This window comes from Diadema antillarum, unplaced genomic scaffold, assembly GCF_040938485.1.
Source record: "Diadema antillarum isolate AM-2024a unplaced genomic scaffold, OU_Dant_1.0 scf00000176, whole genome shotgun sequence".
NCBI lineage: Eukaryota > Metazoa > Echinodermata > Echinoidea > Diadematoida > Diadematidae > Diadema > Diadema antillarum.
The window spans coordinates 982,584-1,005,905 of record NW_027271065.1 but is presented as its reverse complement, the minus strand read 5'-3'; the positions used below and the strand labels follow the sequence as shown (position 1 = coordinate 1,005,905).

General features: G+C 40.4%; 1 protein-coding gene across 1 annotated transcript; it reads left to right on the top strand.

Annotated features, from left to right (window-relative positions):
• Window positions 1-203: 203 nt before the first annotated feature.
• LOC139722883 (uncharacterized) lies at window positions 204-22,990 on the top strand. The gene is made up of 19 exons (XM_071634164.1): window positions 204-755; window positions 1,523-1,618; window positions 1,826-2,024; window positions 3,385-3,489; window positions 4,301-4,491; window positions 5,087-5,252; window positions 5,711-5,781; window positions 7,735-7,863; window positions 8,079-8,193; window positions 9,099-9,295; window positions 9,798-9,970; window positions 10,219-10,367; window positions 10,767-11,007; window positions 11,317-11,539; window positions 12,959-13,171; window positions 13,513-13,783; window positions 18,936-19,010; window positions 22,332-22,597; window positions 22,688-22,990. The coding sequence occupies exons 1-19, from the start codon at window positions 330-332 to the stop codon at window positions 22,988-22,990; spliced, it is 3,609 nt and encodes a 1,202-aa protein (XP_071490265.1). The 5' UTR covers window positions 204-329.
• The last annotated feature ends 332 nt before the right edge of the window (window positions 22,991-23,322 follow it).

Here is a 23,322-nt window from a genome sequence, read left to right as displayed (position 1 = left end):
CCAGTGCGTTTTTATGTGACACAAAACTTTATTGGTTGTTAAAGGACAGAAGGTATGTACTTGACCAATCAGCGCTGACTTCACAGTAGCACACCACACAACCAATCAATAGTAATCGCGTCCATGGTGACCAAATAAGGCACGTACCTGCAACAACAAGAGCTCGTGTGACATCGAGAGTGGCAACTACGCATACGGCGAGAAAACATGTTAATCAGTAAAAATGTAGTATAAATTTCTGTCAACACACCTCTTCACATACCGGAAAAAATGTTGCCCTGACTGATTATCACTTCGGAAAGACGCTGAAAGGCCAACAATGGTGTATAATGTTACAATTTGAACCGGTGAGTACGAGGATTGATCAACCGGGGGCGTCGAGGCACGATCCTAGTCCCACACCTGGCGTTTCTAGTAGCGTCAGTGGTTCTGGGATTCCGAACCATCGTTTCCCTTCGTTCAACAAATTTGAGCAAGAACTTACCTTCACACCTAAGCTCAATGCCACAAGTTTAAAGTTGGCCCATGAACGTCGGACGCAGCTAAAGAGTGGGATTGTGCACAGAGGCCATGCTCGCGTTGTTCTTTCCAGCACAAGTCCTCATCATGCAGCAGCAGCTGCAGAAGATAAATGTCTCCCTGGCGATTTTACCTTCAAACCTCAGATGAGCACAGCAAGCCTGAAGATCGCCGAGAATTTAGGAACAACGTTTATGGCTCGTCAAGAGCTGCATTTGCAGAAACAACGACAAAAGGTAAATCCACATGTCTGTGTTTTGTCTACTCGTAGAGTAGACTCACTCCGATCCAGTCAAAATGCATGCGAATAATTTACATTTTCATTGCTGTGACAATTTGGTAGATCTATCTAACACTAACACTAACACAACAGTTAAGTAGGTGGTCTACTCAAATAGGAGTTAGAGTCTGTTACAACCTCAAGACAGACTGACCCTTTTTAGCAGTATAAACTTGTACTTGCAGTATTTACAATGTGTACAAGTGTAGACTCTATCGAGGTTAAAAAAAGAAGAAGAAGAAGAAGAAGAAGAAGAAGAAGAAAAAAAAAGAGTCTACCTGCCCATCATACTATCATGGGATTCATGGAGTGATGGACTTCAGGATGTTGTAATTGAAGATTTGAAGCTGTCATTTGTTGGCAGTCAGACCAATTTCCTTCTCTTATTGTGTACATATACTTGAGTTTTGTGTGAATGTGATTTGAATGAGACATATGAATGAACCTAGAATCTAGTATGTATGATTTATTCTATATGTATAGAGTGATAAAGTGCCTTTTAAAAAGTTTACCAGGCCAAACTACATTGTAGGTGTCATCACAATAATCTATCATTTATTATGTAAACTGTAATCCCTTAATATCTGTATTGAGTCAAACTCACAGCAGTTTCTGCAGATAAGCATGTGGGAGTTTGAGAAATGAGTGTTACTTAATATGCATCATCAGAACGTGTTCCCATATCATTGTTATTCAGTTTATTATATATTATTTCTCTTTCAGCTGGAACAAAGCACCAAACTGCCTTTGAGAGGACGCCTCTCCCCAGTCATACCAAGTATAGCCAAAGCCAGACGATTAAGCATCAAAGAAAAAGAAGTAAGTAACTCGCGTCTTGTAGTCTGCAACAACTATTAGCCTTTAGTATCAGCTCATATTGTGCAGAGAGATCAGATAGTGTATGACACTATTCATGTATGCACATGTGTATGCAAACAAGGTCATCTTTTGTGTGGGTATAATAGCAGAAAAAGGGATGAGAATTGTTAGTTATTGAACCCTATTTGTTTGATGTCATTCTTACAGAACGAAGAAAACTCTCAGGTTGCATGGAGTACTCCATCTTCCACACCGAATCTGATTGACAGCAAGGAGAATGTGAACGGGGATGCAGCTGCAAAGAGACTCACCGCGGGCTCCACTCCCACTCTTCTCAGTCCAGTCAAACCCGGGCGTGGCAGCGGTCAGATGCAGACATCTGTTAGTTTCAACAAACTGCAAGACAGTAAGTCACAGTTTACATTCATGTTTCTCTCCAGTTTATGCAACATGAATTAACTTTGTAGTTGTAATCCTGTTGCTGGAATAAATTTGTAGATGACTTTTATATTGTTTTTCTTCACATACACACAATAGTCATGTATTTTTTTTTTTTTCCATTTCAAATTGGAAGATTTCCTTTCTATATTCAGTTTGTTTTTCATAAAGTGAAGTACAGCTACAGGGTGTAATCTTTTTACTTCAACTGAAGTGATGGGTTGCCATGAGTGACAACTTGATTAATGTAGCATTGTAGAGCCTCATTTTAGTTCTGGTTTAAGTAAATAATACATTTGAAAGGAGTAACTGTCTCCATAGGTTGTTCTGAATGACAAATAGCAGAAATGGTAGACTGGGGAATTTAAAACTATACCTTGTGATGTGGTTTTTGTAAAGAGATTTTGAATCAGAGTATGCAGATTTCGTTTTATTTTTTTAATGATTCCCCATTGCTATTGGAAAATGAATCTTCTACCAATTAGTTTGTATGTGCATCAGAGGTTCCAGGAAGCGTGTTTTTTTTAGACGGCACAGATTGGGGAAACTAAAAATCTATCGGGGACCCTATCCCTAAACCTAACCCTAATCCTAATCCTAACCCTAACCATCAAACCCTAACCCTAACCCTAACCCTAACCCTAACCCCAACCCTAACCCTAACCCTAACCCTAACCATAACCAAAAACCCTAACCCAACGTTTTTCCCATAGGTTTAACACGCGCCATGCCCCAATCTGTGCCGTCTTAAAAAAAAACGCTTCCAGGAAACAATTGATTTAATGTTGTATCAAGTGTCTCCTCTGCTTTTGAGATGAGCTGTATTTTTTGTGCTCTATGCTCTACTGGACTTTGTACCTCTTCTCACTTTATGACTTGACACATAAGTGACAATATATTAGGTTGGTGTAAAAAGTAAATATTGGTATTACTCTGTCATTGGAGTATCTCAGTTGCTACATACAAGTCAAGATGTTTATTATTTTGTCAGGTTGCCAAGCAGATGTTTCTGTATATTTAGTTTGCCTAAATTAGACTTGAATTCCAGCAGGCTGAAAATGCAGGAAAATTAAAGACACAATGCCAAATGTCAAAAGTGACTCACTAAATTAGTTTACAACATACTGTACATGCATATTGTAGAATGAAGGTAACCTTTTTTACGAGTAAATTATAAATACACACGGCATTCTTATTAGGTCTGTTCCTGGCAGTTTGGCTAAGTATCTTATTATACTGATGTGTTCATATGTGAGGCAGGACAGATGATTTCATCTGTAATGTGTTGATCAATCAATTGATTAATGTGGTAATGTTTTCATTTTTAGGTATGTACGCCCAGCCCACTACTAGCATGTCACTAAGGAGACAAAAGACAGTGATGAAGGCCAAAGGTTCCTCACACAAACGTGGAGTCACTTATCCAGCAGAAGGTACCGGTATGTTTATTCTATACAAGTCCTTCTTAAGCTCCCCAATCCTTGTCACTTCCTCCACACTTTTATGTACATGTGTACTTCATCTCTAAATAGCCCAATCAACCCTTGAGGTTTTCTTTATTCTTCTAAACCTTTATAAATTACGGTTTATCGTTGTTGTTGTTGTTGTTGTTGTTGTTGTTGTTGTTGTTATCATCATCATAAATTGTGTGAAACCTTGAGGCCGTCTCTCCTTGATTCTTCTGCCATTGACTACTGTGTAGTGCAATGAATTTGTGCTGTCTGTGATGATAAGCATATACTTCAAGGACAAAGTAAAGGCCTGTTTCAGATAGTGGTGTGGTGACTACACAGTGTCATGTGTAAGTGTCATATTGTTAAAATTGTAGCCTACTCAAGGTTATTGACATTAATAATCCATATGTACTCCTGCACCAGCTTTATTTCTTTGCGGGATTATTGAAAGTCATGCTTTTCCAGCTAGATTGATAATCAAAGAGGTACAAACATCAATAGATTAAGTGATTAGCTTATAAGATGTCATTACCCTCTGAAAATGTAAGATAGAGGAGGAAATGAGATGTCATAAAAAAAACTGCCCCATCATGCCAGGCACAAATTAGAGAAGACCCACAGTTTTACATGGAGCACTGAACATTGCCCTTAAAAGAAAAAAGAAAAAAGAAAAAAACAAAGAGTACTTTTAATTCATCATTAAATGGCCACCTTTATTTCTGTGAACAGTAATGACTACTAGAGGGTTGCGGCTAGTGCTATCACAGTGGGTGTGATTGTTTATTGATAGGTCGGGCCAGCCAGTCAGAGGATGATACCGAAGGTGCCAGTCCGATTGCTCCACCTCCTCATCATTACCGGAGTAAGACCAATGCTTCCCCAGAACTCTCTCCAAGGAGCAAGGCACGGAATCCCACCTCAAGGAATCCCAATGGTGACCGGCTCAGAATGGCTAAACTCACTGCAGAAAAAGCTATGAAGGTAAATCCAAGCAACAACAACAGAAAGCAAAAAAACAAAACCCCAAAACAAAACAAAACAAAACAAAACAAAACAAAACAAAACAAAACAAAACAACAAGACAAAACAAAACAGGGCTTACTTCCATATTAAGAATGCAGAGTTATTCCTAATGAGTTGATAGTTGCTTTTTCTTTTGTGATTTATTGAGAAAACTATCTTGATAATGCTATTGTTGATATTTCTATCCTTGTGACACAGGTATAAATGGTGGTCAAGCAGTATGGAAAAAAATAGTTCGAGTGAAGTTGTTTTTGTCAGCACAAGAGATTTGGACATGTAACTTCTTGAGCTTGATACAGCTTGACCATAATGATTATGTTCAGTGACATTTGCATTATTTCCATGTGCATTTTAACTAGAGACTACTTCTTTGTTGTTAGAACTCTGATTACATTGCTGTATTTCAGAAGATACATGTAACTTGTGTGTCATCCTTTAGTTTATGGCAGTGGCTGTGTAGTGCCACCATTAAGTTGACTGCAAATCAATGACCATCATTTGAGGGATGTTGTTATCAGTTTGTGTAATTGCTTTTCTTTGTTACCTCTTGTAGATGAGAAAGATCTTCACCATCCAGGGACCGTACCCTGTGGTCAGGGCAAGCTTGCGGCGGCGGGCGTGGGTGGAGAAGCAGTACCGTCTCATGAATCCGCACAAGTTCAAGAAGAAGAATAACGGCGAGGATGACTCGGACTGGGATGATGACGATGATATCGATGGTAAGCCGTTCTCATTCCGGCCTCATTTTCTCTTTTCTCTTTTTCATGCTTCATATATCTTCACCTTTCACTTTTCTAATGGTAACTGAATTAAAAGAGCGGTCAGTCACATAAGGAAGGTCTGTCAATGCATGTTAAAGGGTCTGGGTTTTGTTGTCTTCAAAGCCTAGGTGGTTTTACAATAAATGTGCTGCACAGTTTGCATTCCCATCTCATGTATATTAATCCCCTCTTGTGTTCAAGGCAACGATTTACAAATTTAGTCACAGCCATACAGCCACAAAGCATGTGTCAATAAAGTGTAAATTTCCATCTACTCGTTATTTGACCTTAGATGCATAATGGCCTTAGTTTCAGTAGAGTTATACATCCTTCTGCTTCTTATATTTATTCCAAATGTATCATCATATTTTTAGTATTTCAGCAACTCAAGGCTTCCCATGTATTCTTTTCCATAGACGACAACACTTGTGATGATGACAATGACGACTCGATGTTTGACGACACTGATGGCCTCTATGGCATCATGGTAAGTTACATAATTCCTGTTGTGACATTCATGAAACTATCTTTAGGTCTCCCTTGAATTGTATTGCTTCATTGTGGTATCACTTTTGTAACACTTCCCCCATATCAATCAGGTTTACTTTTTAAGGAAATGTATTCTCTATTTCTGTATTCAACCTCTATCCTTTGTGATTTGTTGTTACACATCTTCCGAGACAATAGAAGTCAGTGTTCTTTTTTTCTTTTTTTTTTCTTTTTTTTTGAGGAGGTGGTCAATTATGTTGAAAACTATTACATAAACATTATTATGGAGGAGCTGTCATACTTGTGTAAAGATGGTGGCTGTTTGGAAAGCTCAATGATTAGCATGTTAGATGGTAGCAACTTTTGATAACTTGTTCTTCACCAATTTGTTTGTTTCTATTTGAAAAGGGGAAAAGAAAATAATATTTTGTCATCCTGGGTTTAACTGGGTACCTATCATATCTTGCAAACAAAAATATACGCATCAACTTAAACAACCCCTCGCATTTAATTTCACTGTGTTTCACGCCCACGCTTCAGAAACTTTCTTTAAATTGCAAGGCAAAGGAATGCTATATGGGGAGCGTATACAGGTGTTCAGGAACCGAAAAATGTAAGGAATGTCATGAGCAGACCCTGAGATATCATTCTCACAGCAATCCTCAACAGGCCACAGAGGGTGGGAGGGAGAAACATACAAAGCACAAAAACCCAAACAAAGCAAAACACGCTTGAAGGAGAGGAAAGCAAGGCCACTTCGATGTACACCACAGTCAATAACACACATGCCTGAATGGGTGTGAATTAAGTCATTCCCATGTAAGGTCAAGATATTGTTAAAGTATTGATTGGTTGGGTGAGGCAAGCTGGAAATTTGGCATTGAGCATGTGAAATTTACTTACAAGTCATGCTCAAGACAGGTGTCCGAATGATATTCTTTCTCTGTGTTTTTGTTGTTGTTGAAAGCTTGGCTTTGATTCTATACTTCTATCTCATTTTTCCCCTTTTCTTTATGGGATTGGAAGTCTTTTCATGTAATTCTGTTTTGATAGTTGGAGATAATAATCCCCATGGCCGAATATACCACATTGCACCTGCACATTGAAGTTTCCAATCAAATACTATGTTTTTAAAAGATATCAGACAAAATTAATGTGGAGGTAGCAAAGAATACATAAAATTTCCTTACTTTCATCGAATGCATCTGCTTCATCAAGGCATCCTCATAATTATAAATGGCATATATTGTCATGGTTATTACGTTGGTGTAGTTTAATTAAAGGTGCATAGTCCCGGTAGTGTAGAGGGCGCTGTTGATGATACTGCCGATCACCGTTAGCATTGATACGAAGATTACCGAAGTTGAGCTGTCATCGAGAGTAAAGTGCGTAGGTGTTGCTAAGTAACGTTGCTTTCGTTGTCTTCTCTGCGCATCGCGCAGTTTGTAGTAATGCCAGGGTGCGTGCATATGTGCTTGTTATTATGACATCACAAAAGAAGTTTACTAAAGCGGTCATCCCCCTCAGCCGAGTCATGAGCCGAATTGTGATCGGACCACTGGCTACAGTGAATCGGACTTCTTCGGACTCGGGGAAGTGGGCCAAAGCGTAAGTGCTAAAGAGGAGTCGATAGCGTAGGTCTCTATAGGAAACTTGCACCGTGCGCCCGCGTACGCATTTGATAAAACACCGGGACCATGCACCTTTAAGTCAAGACCCTGCCCCATCCCATGATGATTTGTTAGTGGCAGCTGCTGTTTTGAAATGCGAGGTGAAAACTCTTTCTTTGTTTTGCCATGTTCAGTTGCATGTTGCATGACAATGTCGTAGAAAGAAAAAAAAAACAAAACAATTTTTCTGAGATATGATTTGTCTATGCCAAAGATGTCCTTCTGTCATGGTATGGTCATGCTTCATTTCTTAAATTCTTTCACTCTTTTTTGTTTTTCAGTCGAGAATTGTCAGGAATTCCACTCCAACGTTCATTTGGACGGTCAAGAAAGGATCTGTGGACTACAGATTTTTGAGGAAGGAGACCATCGTCAACCACTTCTGCAAGAATGGGACATTCACCACCAAGGTAATAACACGAGTGACTCACCAGAGAGAAAAGAAATATCTAGTGACTTGTTACATACCACTGTGTGAGAATATCAATACATTTGAGAGATATCTGTCACAGATATAGCTGCATCTCCTTCTGTGTTACTGTCATATTTTCTTGTGTCCCTAATGTTAACTTGTAAATGTCCCTAATGGTAGCTCTATTGCCTCTGTTTTCTTCAATCCGCAAAGGTTGGGCTGTGCACCAACTTGAAGAATCTCCACTGGTTCAATGAGCTGGATGCTGATGTGTTCTTTCCCCGCTGCTACCGCATCTGTGTGGATGAAGAGAAGGATGCATTTGTTGGTGAGTAGAAATTTTGGAAGGGCAACTCTTATAGCAGCGTTAAAGGTGCATGGTCCCGGTGTTTTAGTCAAATGCGTACGCGGGCGCACGGCGCAGGTTTCCTATAGAGACCTACACTATCGACTTCTCTTTGGCGCTTACGCTTTGGCCCACTTTCCCGAGTCCGAAGAAGTCTGATTCACTGTAGTCAGTGGTCCGATCATAGTTGGGCTCATGATTCGGCTGAGGGGGATGACAGCTTTAGCAAACTTCTTTGTGATGTCATAATAACAAGCACATATTCACGCATCCTGGCATTACTACAGACTGCGCGATGCGCGCGATTCGCAAAGAAGAGAACGAAGGCAACGTTACTTAGCAACACCTACGCACTTTACTTTTGATGACAGCTCAACTTCGGTAATCTTCGTATCAATGCTAACGGTGATCGGCAGTTTTATCAACAGCGCCATCTACACTACCGGGACTATGCCCCTTTAACATGTTAAAGTGCTGATGTTATCAGAGCTATGAACTAGTAAATTCTTGTACTTTTAAGTATGCCTTTTCTTTATCGAATAGAAGAAAGTATGCTTTTGAAATGATAAATATTTTTTTTTTCTTTTTAGTTGTATTTAACATACTGTGTACGTACATGCACCAAGTGAACCAACAAAATAATATCTTTTTATTAAGTGTCAATTTATTTGTGTGTAAATGTGTGAGTGTGTGTTTGTGTGTGTGTGTGTGTGTGTGTGTTTCTGCACAGGTTATCCTTTTTAATAGTATGAATAACCAAGCTGTAGGCCTATGGAAAAAGCAATCGAAGATTGTTAGGGTAGTCTGCAATTAACATTTTGTATAATGTTTCTTGTGAGTGCACAGATATAAGTCTAAATTGTCCAACTCCCTTCATTTCATCACAGATGACTACAGGTTGTCGGCAGCGATAGGCGTGCTGAAGTGGATCGTTCTGAAGCAGGACGGTGATCTAGACATTGACCTGTCGGATGAAACGGAAGAAGACAAGACAAAGAAGGAGGAAGAGGAGAAGAACAAGGAAAAGGAGCAAGAAAAGGAGGCCAATGAGGCAAATTGCAATAATGGTGAGAATTGTCTTATTGTATTTCGAAAACTGATCATTTTTTTTTTTTGTCTCAATGACTAAAAGGTTCTGTTCATACCTCCTCATGTGAAACCATTTGAGTGATGATGTTGCCTGCTTGAACAAAAGTCAATAATACTTTTGCGTAGGTGTTTTTGTCATTAGATGGATCACTTTACAATCCACTTAAGAAGGAAATTTTTATTTTAGCAGCCTGATTCCGAGATTTATTTACCAAGAGTGTGTTATCACGACAGTAATACTGATGTAATTATATAGCTTAGTGTATTTTAGCCATGTAGGACGGACTGATTTTGCTACAACACGCATTTCCAATAGACACCTGCCCGAGTATACTCGGGACTTGTCCTCAACAGGTTAATGCTTTCTTATGGTATACCAATGGTTTGTTTGCAAGGTAACCCCAAAATAAGTCTTAGTAGATGTGAATGCGCCTGTTTCTGAGAGTAATTTTGAGGTTATTTTCATCCTGGGTGTAGCAAAATCTCCGCGAGGCAAGAAGAAGCCCCCGGTCGTTCTCGGGACACCCTTTGTCGACGTCGCGATCAAAATCGTGGAGGACTTCCTGACGAGCAAGGAACATGAGGACATAGACGAACCTCCATCAGCCAAAACTTTGCTCACAGAAGCCGAGTGGGACAAATTCATTCAAGAGTACTACAGTCTCACCAGGTAAGCCGTTGTGTCTGATTTGCAGTGAAAACAGATGAATTGACATTCCAGCAATCTGGTTGCATGTCGTGTAGCTGTACTTGTGTGTATTGTATGTGTGTGTGGAACAATATGATAATTGTTCTCATGACCTTGTCATGTCAGATGTTTCTTGTTTTTGCAAAAATTACTTTTATGGATGGGAGGGTTGATTATCTGAGTACTGTAAGTCTAAATTAGTTTCTAATATCTGCTCTCTCCAAAAACAGTGAAGGAGGGAAGATCAACGATACTACCACTCACTACGCATACTGTGATAGTCTCCTGAACAGACTGCGAGCAATTAGTCCCCAGATTGACATGGGAGGCTTCAAGAACATCTGGATTGTGAAGCCTGGTGCCAAGTCTAGAGGAAGAGGTAAGGCAGACTTTCTACCTTCAATTTCCTGCATTACATTTTTTTTTTATGCCTCCTCCACGTAGTGGTGCCGAAGGCATTATTTAATTAAATCATTGTTGCATTTATCAACAATGATTTTCTTTTAAAATTCAATATGATGTCATCTTTCTAATTTCTGTATTTGATCCTTTACTGGTTTATCATTGCTGTTACAAGGAATTACCAAAATAAAACCAGAAAGTGGACACTGATATTCATGTATAATCTTGTGTCTATGATGTGATGTGATGTGATGTGACTTTTGATGTGCATTTTTTGCTAACCAAAAAGTATAACCCTTTACAGTAGAGTATGACACTCTTCTGTTGTAGAAATTCTCAAATTAATTATGAATACTCACTTGCTCCTGACACCCAGGTATCATGTGCATGAACAAACTTGCCGAGATCCTGAAGCTGATTGGGAACCCACTAGTGAAAAAGGAAGGCAAGTGGGTCGTCCAGAAGTACATCGAGCGGCCCCTGCTGATCTACCAGACCAAGTTTGACATACGCCAGTGGTTCCTCGTCACCGACTGGAACCCGCTCACCATCTGGTGGTACGATGCCTGCTACCTCCGGTTCTGCACCCAGCCCTTCTCGCTGGACAGCTTTGACTCGTGAGTGGAGGCATTTTCGTTGTTGATGAAGATGGGAGTACGCCTGATGTGGTGGCAAGACTCTCACATGCTTATAATTTGTGCCTTGAAAGAACTGATGAATTTCATAATTGTCAGCATAGAGAAACTGTAGACTTTTTCATGTATGTTTGTGACTGAATTTTATTCATTCTACCCCAGGATAAACCAGTGCTTCACCAATTTAGTCCACCCCTTACATTTCCATCATAGCCAAGATATTGTCATGTTAATGAATTAGTCTTTCATATTTTTCCATGCATTGCTGTCCTTTTTCTTCTTCTTCTTTAGTTCGATACACCTGTCTAACCAGTCCATCCAAAAGTTCTATGAGAATTCCCCCAAGAGAGACAAGAACCTTCCAGAAGACAACATGTGGGACAGCTCCACGTTCCGCAAGTACCTCGACGACAGGGGCTTTGAGGGCCTGTATGAAGATGTCATCGTTCCAGGCATGAAGAAGGCGATTCTCTCTAGCATGCTGTGTGCGCAGGACGTCATGGAAGCTAGAAAGGTATTGAGAACCACCAAACCGGAAAAAAGATTTTTATGCCTCCGCCAACGAAGTGGCCGGAGGCACTATGTTTTCGGGTCGTCCGTCCGTCCGTCCGTCCGTCCGTCCGTCCCGTTTTGTTTTTGTCGATATCTCAAGAACTGTGTGGTGGTTTTACATCAAACTTGGTATGAGGGTGTATCCTGGGGGGATAATACTTTGTTTGGATTGTAGAGTCACGGGGTCAAAGGTCAAAGGTCACAGGTTATTTTGTGAAAAAAAAGGTTGAAAATTCATGTTTTTCTCCATATCTCGCAAATGGTTCAAGGTATCTTCATGGAACTTAGTATATATGCTTGTTCCAATGAGCAGTGATTATCTAGGGAAGTTGGGGGTCATGGTTCAAAGGTCAGGGGTCAAAGGTCAAGGCCAACTCCTCAAAATATCACTACTTTCCTTATATTTATGCAATGCCTAAAGTTTTTTTTTTTTTAAACTTGATGTATACATGTATTACCCAATATATATTCTGTGGGAAGTTTCTTGCCAAAAGGTCAAAGGTCAAAAGGTCAAAGGTCAAGTGAAAGTGCTGAATTGCACTTTTTCCTCCATATCTCAAAAGTAACTCAAGGTATCATCATGAAACTTACATATTTATGCATGTTCAACCTAACAGTGATTCTCTTTGGAACTGTGAGGTCAAAGGTCAAAGGCCAGGTTTAGATAATGCTATTTTCCCATTTGATACTGAAATTATACTTTTTCTCAATACCTTGAAAATTACTCAATGCATAAACTTATAAAAGGGTCAAAAGTCAAGTAAAAATTATCAGTTCCCCAAATACCTGCACTCTGACATTTTAATCATTCATCCAATTGGACCTAGTTCTAGGAAAGTGAACATTCAGCACATTTGTGTCAAACCTGTCATTTTAATATTTTGCCAATTGTGTGAAACTGTCATCACACATTGTCAAGACATTGTACTATAGACCTATTAGGAGAACCATGTATTATGGCGGAGGCATATCAGTCGCCGTAGCGATATGCCTAGTTTTTTTATGAAACAATTGATCAGAACAAATAAATCCCAATTGTCTAGGCACATTACTGTAAATGTGAAAATTTTCGTGATGTTGACATTTTCACGCATTTCGCACAACCAGAAACTAGCGCGGAAATAAAAGCATGTGAATATTTTGCTTACCATATCTTCTAGTAGTTGATGTCTTGATTCAGTGGAATTAAAAACACATGAAACTCTTCTTACTGGGCCGAGCGCGAAAAATTAGTCGCGTGAAAATTTTCACTTTTACAGAAAAAAATGTATTTGTCTTAGTTCAAATAGATAGAGATTCAAAGTTTGGTTTTGGCAAAAACAGAAAAATTCAGTGAATAGTAATGCTTGTGCCTGGTTGTGTGCTCATTTTATTACTGCAGAATTCCTTCGAGTTGTACGGTGCTGACTTCATGCTGACGGACGACTTCATACCCTGGATGCTGGAGATCAACGCCAGCCCCGCCATGGGGGCCACATCCCCAGTTACCGAGCAACTCTGTGCCAATGTCATCGAGGACACCATGAAGGTTGTCCTGGATCGCAAGCACGACAAGAACTGCGACACCGGCAGATTCAGCATACTCTACAAAGGGGTATGTACGGCTGCATCTCAAGTCTCTATTGCACCAGTACTTTAGTTGGCTGCAATTCAAAACATGAATACCTTCAACACACAAACAAACAAGCAAACAAGCAAAAAAATCACAGAAATCTTGATGGCCATGATTTTTGTGTTAACCAAAATTATGTTTTACAAGTGAGCCACTTCATGGTTTGTCATTGCTGCAATTATTGTAGAGAACATTACATTAGTTTGCAAATATAATCTTTATGTGTTTGTTAGCAGCATTTTTCATGAAATTTGTGTGTGTTGCCTTCCTTGAAGAATGTGACCTCTTATAATCTTTTCAACGTCTTTTTTTTTTCTTCACAGCCAAATGTCACTGTGCCTCCATATGTTGGAGCAGCGCTATGTGTGGATGGCTCCAGTCTGCAGAAGCCCGTTGGCCTCAACCGGCAGAAGAGCACGTCCAACGTCCTCAGTCCCCGCCATGAGAACGACAAGAAGGCGGAAGTCCGGATGCAGAAGCGCAGCAAGACGCCGGGAAAAGCGGAAAAGATGGCGGCCATCGAGAAGCTGGGCCTGAAGGCGGGCGTGACACCCAAGGCGACGAGCATGGACGACATGAAGAAGAAACTAGCAGGTATTGATGGGTTGCGTGTGTTTGATACTAGTACTATTAACCTTAGCCCCGGCAGCACTAAAGCGTTTCACTCCAACAAGATGAAGGGGGGCAAGGGGAGGCGGAAGAAGACAAAATCGGAGGGAACAATCACCAAGCACATCCGCCTGCCAAGCCTCCAGTACAAGCCCACTGGGGAGGGGCGCGAGGAGCTGAAGCCGGCGCAGGTCATGGTTAGGTCAGCAGGTGGTGCTGGAGATCGTGCTGAAGAGAAGACTGTAGAGTGCGAAGAGCCCACAAACTGTGAGAACTGTGACACCATGCACCACTTCAAGGTGGTCAAGGGCCCGCCCATTCATCGCAGCTTCCCCAAGAGGGAATTCCCCCGCCGCGGGCGCGTCCCCAATCCAATTGAGTACTCCGCAACTGCCCCTAAGCACAAGATGTCTGAAGACGAGGGCGCCCTCGTGAAGAAAGTGAAGGCAGGTGCCCTGAAGGCTAGACTTAAGCTGCATCACCAAAGAGGGATTCATGAACAATTGTCCTCTCTTGGTGGATCCTTAACTGATTCCATGGACTCGTGGTGTAGCAGCTCAATCTAGGGAAAAAAACAGAGCCTTCCAATGTTGTGGCAGCTAGACCATGCTGCATGGTGCCGGCCATTCATTGTCAGTTTGCTGCAAGACGTTTACTCAGGGGTGACCTCGGGTCAGGTTGTTCACATTTGCACTGGTGCACTGGCAGTAGGTTCAGGGCTGTACAGCTTTTCAAAAGTCTGTAATGACAGGGATTATCTCTGATGATCTGAAGGGTGTAAACTTTGCATGCCTTGAAATTTTGTCCTTTTGTCCCCTTCTGTAATTCGTTTTTATTCAGTCTAACTTGGTCTGAACATAACACTCATCTCATTGATCAGGAGAATTATCGAAATATATGACATAAAATCATTATGATATGTTTGATTGCCGTGACTAGCAAACATGTTCATATCAGTACTTATGAATGAGGCTTAGATCACTTGGTTCTTATGGGAATGCTTCTGTAAAGCGCTATGAATGCTACAAACCTTGTCTCCTTTCTTGTTGACAATGCGCATCAATACAATGCTTAGAAAATTGAAAATGTGCAATAACGATCTTTGTAGATGCACTATCGAGTAGCATTTTTATATCCCAATAGCTTTTGGTAAGCCTGTAGTTAGTGTAGTCTGTCTGGTGTATGTGACCAGAGCAGAAATACAAGTCTGGTTCCAGACAAATTTTGATGGACATTGTCGTATTGTTGAAGCCAATCTACTCAGAGTACTCCTATATCTCAGTGTGATTTGCTACCAGTGGTAGGTGTCATGTTTCATTTCCATAAATCTTTTGGCATTACTAGGCCAAAGAGTATTTTTACCCTGGTTATCAAACACGAAAATGAACAAAAAGGGACACACAAAAAAAAAAGGAAAGCCAACATAATAATGGCCCTCTTATGTCCTCTTGCCCTTCATGAAAAAAGAAAGAAAAAGAACAAGAGGAAAGCCCATACTATCATTTGCTGCAACTGCGTGCATGGGGCTATTTTGGTTCTGACTGCACCCAATTCTGGTTCGGCTTTCATCCACTGTCATCCACATTCTTGTGATGTGCAGAAATATGCGATTGCTGCACGCCTTACACTCTGTATGCATCCATGGGATACAAAGATTGCTCATTTGTGAGATATTGGATATGTTCAGAGACCCATGCATGAAATATATCATGTGATCTTTTTTTTTTTTTTTAATGGGGGCAAAGATTCAGTTTAGTCATCGATATTCAGACTGTAGAAAGTTTCAAGCAAGTACTGCTTGATATCTTTTCAAAGGAACTCTATAATCTTTTTGTCACTTCAGTTAAGGAATCACTTTCAGATGTGCAGCCATTGCATTCTGTTTTCTGCATCGATTTCTTGTATTTAACAAAAGTAGAAAATCCTTGCCTGGATATATGCAGCTGTTCTGTTCTAACAGGTAGGGATGGGACTTCTGGATGTACTGTTTGAGAAGTAACAAGTAAACATGTAAATTGTAAAGTGTACATAGCCTCGAGTTGAAATATATGTGCAATGCCTTTTTTACGCAAACCAGAAAGTACTAATGGAATGAAAGATGAAGTTTAAACTGCGCTTTTATGTTAAGACACACATCTTTGAATGTTTGCTGCAGAATTCGGACATTGTAAAATAGAACCTCATGCTCTCCGTTAGTGTTACTGTTTCGCAAAAAGGTCGTGTTTGTCAGTTGAACTTGGAAAATTACTACATGCTGGACAAATGGCGAGTGAGGTTTGTTAACATTATTAGATTACCTGCTGATTGTAAATCATGCTGATCTCAATAAGATATACATGAGGAAAAACAGTAGCACGTTTGTGTTGAATTGATTCTGTATTATTGTTACTATTTTTTTTTTTATTCTTGTTTCATTTCCGACATCTTGGCTGTGATTATGTAATCACAAACAGGCTCTTTAAGTACTGTGCAGGTAACCAAAAGTTGCTTTGTGTGTGTTTGTGTGCTCTTTGATCAAAAAGTCACAGTAATCTTTCATTTATCTTTATCAGCACACAGACAGTTTCACAAATTTGAACTCCTAGTTGTGGACTTCATTGCTATGGGGATAACAAATTGGGTAAGGGGGTGGGAGAGTCCCAAAAGTTTGAAAGTTTTCAGCCCGTATGAGCTTATGTGATCCTCATCTTTATTCTGATAGTCACAGTATCACAACTGTTTGTCACAAGCACCTATGACACATCAAGCCACACCTATGCTACATATCACACCCATGCAATTGCACACTGTAGTATTTTTTTTCCACTTGTGACTGAAATGAAGTGTCAGTCACATCTTCCATGCTTTGCACATTTTCGGCTATTCAGACACACGGCGTGCTGGTTACCTGCATGCTTGCTTATTGCCTGTCGGGGGAGGGGGCTCTCCGTTTGGAATCATTGTCACCTTTCTCTTGAAATTTGTTTGAGAAAAGGATTTGCTGAAAGGGGGGTTGGTACCCGATGAAGTGTTCTGCATTAGCATCCAGTTGGCCAAGTTAGATATATTAAAAACAAAATGAACCTGATCAAAAAGAAACAAATCATTACATGAACAGAAATTATCTTATTTTGAAGTGAATCAATAGGCAGGATTGTTTGATCAATTATCCTTCTTCAAGAGCATTTTCAATCTTACGAGAACAAATCTTTGCATATATTTTTTTTTTTTGTAACATGACTTAAGAATAATCTCATTGGAATAATGCTGTCCTTGCTTATTGCTATTCTGAAATTTCATGATCAAAACTGGACAGAATTTGGACAAAAGTTTGAACAGAAACAGTCAGATCAGGTAGCGTGCCAAACATACAAGAGCGTGTGGCACTTTGTAGCTGAATCTCTTGAAATTTATTTGGCACTGTCAGTATTAAGTGTTTACAACTGCATTGTTCTTCTTCTCCTCAGTGTCCAAAGCAGTTCCATACTTCCAAACTTATCATTGGACATGCACTGCTATACATTTACACTATATCAATTGTGTTGTGGAGCAAAGTATTCTATCTGTGTATGAACCTGGCATCATTGATTTCTATTAGGCTCTCTCGCTGTCACTGAGATACATCATGTACCTTTTATTTGCTGTTAACACATCACAGTATGTTTTGTATGAAATAAAGGGATAATGATATTATATTCCTATGAAATCGGATATCTCACCACTCTCATTATTTTGCGTCCTATGTGCCGAAGGCAACAATTGTATATTCACTTCGCTTAAGTTGTGATGGTGTAATAGCAACTCACTCTTCAACCTCTATGTTGTGCTGAAGGTGACATTTGCTTTTATTAGTTATCAAGTGTCTACATTGCCAAATTCCAACTGCTACAGTAGAATGCTTGAGATTTGCTTCAATTTGCTTTAAATTGAATCTCCTTGCTAAGATCTTATATTTATCAGTTTATTAAGGTGATGGTATTTGCATATAATGCTTCGCTATTGTCATCTGTATTTCTGTTTTGTATGCTGTTATGTGTTGACACATCATATATATTCATGTTACTCTGAAAAATGGCATTTTTTTTACTCTTGCTTTGTGGCATTACATATTATGTGTATGTTTCTTTTGGGGATGATGCTTAATGCTCATGGCATAACCCAAATGGCTGCATGATACTACAAAAAGAAAGAAAGAGAGAAAAAAAAAAGATTAAAAGTTTTTGTTTTGATCCGTAGAATCAGAAATGGTATAGGAATCAACCACTTTCCACATTTTGTACCCACGTTCTCAGTCACTATTTGTTCACAGTTCACGAGCATTCATCATCCACGCTTGTTTCACTCACTCTGGCATTATAGCAATTGTTTTTCGCTACACTCTGCATAGTACTTGCCAGCGTCTGCACACTCACGAGTTCTGCAAGTTATATCAGACACTGTGCACTTTGGTATTCATGTCATGATTCACTGTCTTTGCAAAGTTTTTTGCTGTTATGGGTTTGAGCAATTGATTTTTGTTTTTTCGTCCATTGTGTATAAAATGCTTGCTTTAAATACTTGCTTTTCTCTATGGTGAGACCAAATTGATCTCTTTCGGTGACTCTGCAATAAAAGGTAATGCAAAATGATAAATTACCTCAAAAGGCAAAAAGTATTGCAGCAACAGCCGACTTTTTAAAATCATGATTGTATTATCCATCATGCTAACAAATTTGCTAACTGAACAGAATGCATTTATTTGTGCTCTGCTTGCATATAAAACTAACTGAGTTTTCATTCTGTGTCTGCTTCTCTTGTTTTGTGACACGCTTTCCACTTTCTCTCTGCCATCATCCATTACCTGCCACCTCACCAACCCCTTCCATTCCCCCCCCCCTCGCTTGTCCTACCCTCCCCCTTTTCCTGCATCATGTTCTGTGTTCCATCCACTTGTCCTGCACCATCACTGGCCACACCCACCCCCCTGGCTCCGCCCCCTCCTGCCTGTGGATCGGCTCCCCGGCGGACTCATTTCTGGCCCTGCGATCGCCCATGTGCCTTCCACCGTTATCATCGTCATCATCATCATCATCACCATCCGTCCATCCGCCCATCTGTCGTGCATCTGCTGCATCATCTGCTGCCATCACCATCTCGTCGCCACGGTTGCCACCGACAGTATCGCCTGCAAAGCCGCAAGATAATGCAGCAACTGGACGTCATTCAGCACGAGATAGCGTCTCTCGCCAGAGTAGTACGTACCATTTCATCACAATGCCGCTCCTCATCACAGGATCCCCAGCTTGAAATGTCCAATAGCCAAATCCTGCGCTCCTTTAGGCACTTGCTCTCAAAGCGCAAACAGCACAGGAATGTGGCCCTCCGCTACACCTGTCCTGACCGTGCAGCCCAAAGGCTATGTGGGCAGTGCTCTGGTGCTCCTGTTTAATCCAAAGTTACTTTTAAGTAGTGGCCCTCCTCTGTACACCCCTCCCATGTACAATGCAATATGTCCTCCGAAACTGTATCAAAAAAATTGCCTCTACGAAATATATCACTCCACTCCTCCATGATCCTATAATGAAAAGTGCAGATCTCACCATATAAAAACCTTTATTTCATTCAACTTCTCTTAAGCCAGAAAAAAAAAATGTATGTTTTGTTATCACAGCCATGTGAAAGAAATATACAAAGACATGTTTGGATGTGAATATTGGTTAAACACAAAAGATGGATATTTGTAATTGAATGTCTGATGCCTTGTCTTTTAAAAAGGGAAAGCAAAACAAACAAAGATGATGCAAGTCCCACATGCACACAAATATGTTACTATTTATTTATCGGTACAGAATCTTGAAGTGTAAAGATGTGTTTTCATTTGACTAATCAGGATGTTCAAAACCGTAGAAACAATGGAGATATTAACATTGTTTATATAGCAAACAAGAATTAGACAGCAAAATTGAGCACCTCAGTAACCAGGATAATAATGTTTAGTTATCTAAATATTCTATTGTCACATGGATTTGAGCACAGTGACATCATATACTTTACAAAAACCATCTCAAATTGCTCTCTATGCTTTCTCGGTACTTACTTAGTGAGGGTTCCTAACCATTTGTTTACCAGAACTTAGTGAGTGATGTACAAAGCCTGCAGGGGTTTCAGAATATGGTAGGAAATTAGTCACATGAGGCCACAACATGGGGCTGCTTATGATTTTTTTGTTAGAACAGCATTGCTTTGCATGTGTGCAAATGTAACCGAGAATGCCACATCATATCCTGTTTGTTCTATGCAGTGTTGCATTATGGGATACATCCATTCATCATATTGTAGAGGACTGTAGTTGAGAAAGTCCTGCAACTTCAATCTCTTGTTAAAATTTCCAGATGCAACCCCTTTAGTGCGTATATCAGTTAACATATGATGCATTTGCATTGTGGTAGAGATTCAAGAGAAGGCATGTTGCTTGTATTGACCAAGCAAATGTCCCACTTCTTGTCAATCCAAACATCATAATACATTGTTTGTCATATGTGTGATGTAAAAGGTTTTTATTTTGTTTCTTTTTTTTTTTGCTCGTTGATTAAAAAAGAACCTCTTGTACAATTGTAAGAAATAAGTGGAAGCTGAAAAACAGTTATGCAAGAACTCTGCAATTGTGTGCATTCTTACTTATAAGAGCATCATATTCTACTTGAGGATATCCCACACACACACACAAGATTTCTTGTGGAAATTCTCTCATAGTTAATTGAACAAAAGTTCTGAGAGGTAGTAAAAGGGGCTGAATCAATGATATGAGTTGCTGAGATGGTATAAATTGCCATCATGCCATATGTTTAATGTCACCCATCCTAGTATGTCTTGGTAATTTTAATTTTAACCCTAACTAGGCCGGGGGGGGCTCTGAGGCCCCCCCTCGACGTTCTGCGCGATGTATCGCAATCGCAAAAAGCTATCGCCGCGACGTTTCATGACTTTTTTCTTTCAAGTCTCCCGCATCTTTTGACACCAAATTTGCGACGCCCAGGCGCGCGGTTCCGAAGTTACGCATAAATATGTACATGCATGTCAGACCAAAAATTGCTCAAAAACGTTAATTCGTGTACAATTTCAATGCAAACTGTACTTACTGGCAAATTTCATAAAAGCATTATTATTTCGGTGTTTTATTGATTAAAATCAATGAATAACATATTTTCTTGTTCGGAGCGATGTCGCGGACAAATTTCATTGAAAAAACAATGAAAAACATTAAGTCGAAAAACAAAGAAATACATAAGAAATTCAAAAAAACAATAAAATACTTTAGAATTTTTTCTGATATCACAATTTTTTTTTATTACATTTGCTAAGGACACTAAAAAGAATATTTACACAAAAATGTGCCTGTTTTGAGCTTTTTTTGGTGATTTATACCAAATAATCTGATTTTATGCATCATCATGCATGAATTAGCATAATTTAGCATAAATGATGATTTTTTTGAAAAATTAACTTCATGGTATTTTAGATTACATCATAGGCAATGTGTGTGCCAATTTTCGTCGTGATCGCGCCGTCGACGGCCGAGACTAGGGGGGCGTTTCATCAACGAGTTCGTCGGAGTTTTCACCGACAAATTTGCTATCAGCCAATCAGACGCAAGGATTTACACTGACAACTGTTAAAAGCTAATGAAATCCTGGCTGATAGCAAATTTGTCGGTGAAAACTCCGACGAACTCGTTGATGAAACGCCCCCCTGCCCCCCCCCCCCCCCCCCCCCCCCCCCCCCCGGCTCTATTAACTACCTAAATAGCCCGGCCTAGTTAGGGTTAAGACAATTTGTGTTGGATTTTCAGTGCCTCTCCTATGTTTCACTGATACTGGTAAACTATGTCATGCATTGTAGAATGTAAAAAAAAAAAAAAAAATAGTGGCATTTAGTTGCCATTTGTTAGATGGTTAGTTTTACTGCATGTTCTTCCTCTCAAACATCTCTGACTTCCACTGACAATGAAGTATGAAGCAAGGCAAAAGCTTTGTAGATATGTGGAAGCAAAGCGAAATTCCTTCAGTAGTTTTCAGTCCTCATGAACCTGGGTTGGGCACAGGTTACTAACAATCATACCTCCCACACTTCATTCTTATGGTACTCTATCTGCATGGGGAAATTATGCATGCTATCAATTATCTCTAGTCTATTTCACTCTGCATGAAAACTGGGACTCATCGGTTTTTACAATTATTTTTCTCTCTCCCAAAACTAATATTCAACTCTTTTCATGAACCACATGTAATCCCATAACGATCATGAAAACTAACTGCCTGTTTCATATTGTGATTTCTACATCATTAAACAACACTCATAAATGTCTTGCAACATTAACATCTCTCTCGAAACATAACTGCTGAATTTTGTGCTTTCTTCATCATGTCAACATTTTCTCTCGTAATCAAAACTTACATCTGACGGTTGTATCTTTCGTATCTCTGAACCCCTTCACTCTTTCATTTTCCTTCTGTTCTGTTCTTCCCTGTTTTCTCTCTCTCTCCTCTGGTGTTGTGACTCTGATTAACCTCTACAGGAAGTTCTCTAGAGGTATCGTGGGGCCATACATGCGCACTATGTGGTAACGGGCCTGGCTACATTCTTGACACCTCTAACCAAGAGTCTGATCAAGTCTGTGACTGCCAACGAGGGAGCCTGGTCGTTCCCGACCCCACCCTGGACGAGAGTCCTCCGACTCCCCGCCCGACCTCTGCAATGCTCCGCCTGACAGTATCAGTACCGCGCCCTCCTTCCACCAAGAGGTCACGCCCACCCTCTACTGCCACCACCCCGCACACGCCGGCTACTCTCTGGCCCCAGAGCACGTCACCACAGGCTCCCACGGCCACGGAAGGGATGCCCCGCCCACCGAGTGCAATGTCCATCAAGCAGCTGCAATTTGACCAGCCCTGCGAGGTCGACGCTAAGGTCGACGGCGGCAGTGATGACAATCTCGGCGACCCCATCCCGCGCGCCATCAACTTCATCAGCAACGCCGTCGGTCAGCTGATCACCATCAGTGACCAGGAGGACCTCCAGGGGGCCTTGAGGCCCAGCAGAGTGGGCTTCTCCCAAGGCAGGACCCGGCCCAATGTGAACAGGCAGAGGAGGGAGAACAAGGCCCACCTCAAGGCCAGCAAGCAGCAGTACAGCCTGGGACCGATGCGTGCTGTGGTCACCAACTCCAGGAAGTAGCCAGTGGTCGACGCTTCCTATCATTCCAACTTTCTCTCCATGATGTTTGATGTATACGCTACTGAAATAGAAGAAACTTGATTTTTATGAATTTGATTTCGCATCCTTGTCATACTTGTCTGACACCCTTCAATATTTCCCCTTCAATACTCCTTGATTACATCTTCATCCGTATTTCTCCATGCCACAAGCACCTAGAACTACATTTTCTGACAGGGTATGTGTACATAAAGAAATAAAAATGTCATGAAAGAAATACTGTGCATGTCAGTGTCTCCTTTATTGATAACAGACAAACCAATGCCCCTTGGTCATGCTGCTTAAGTGTGCTA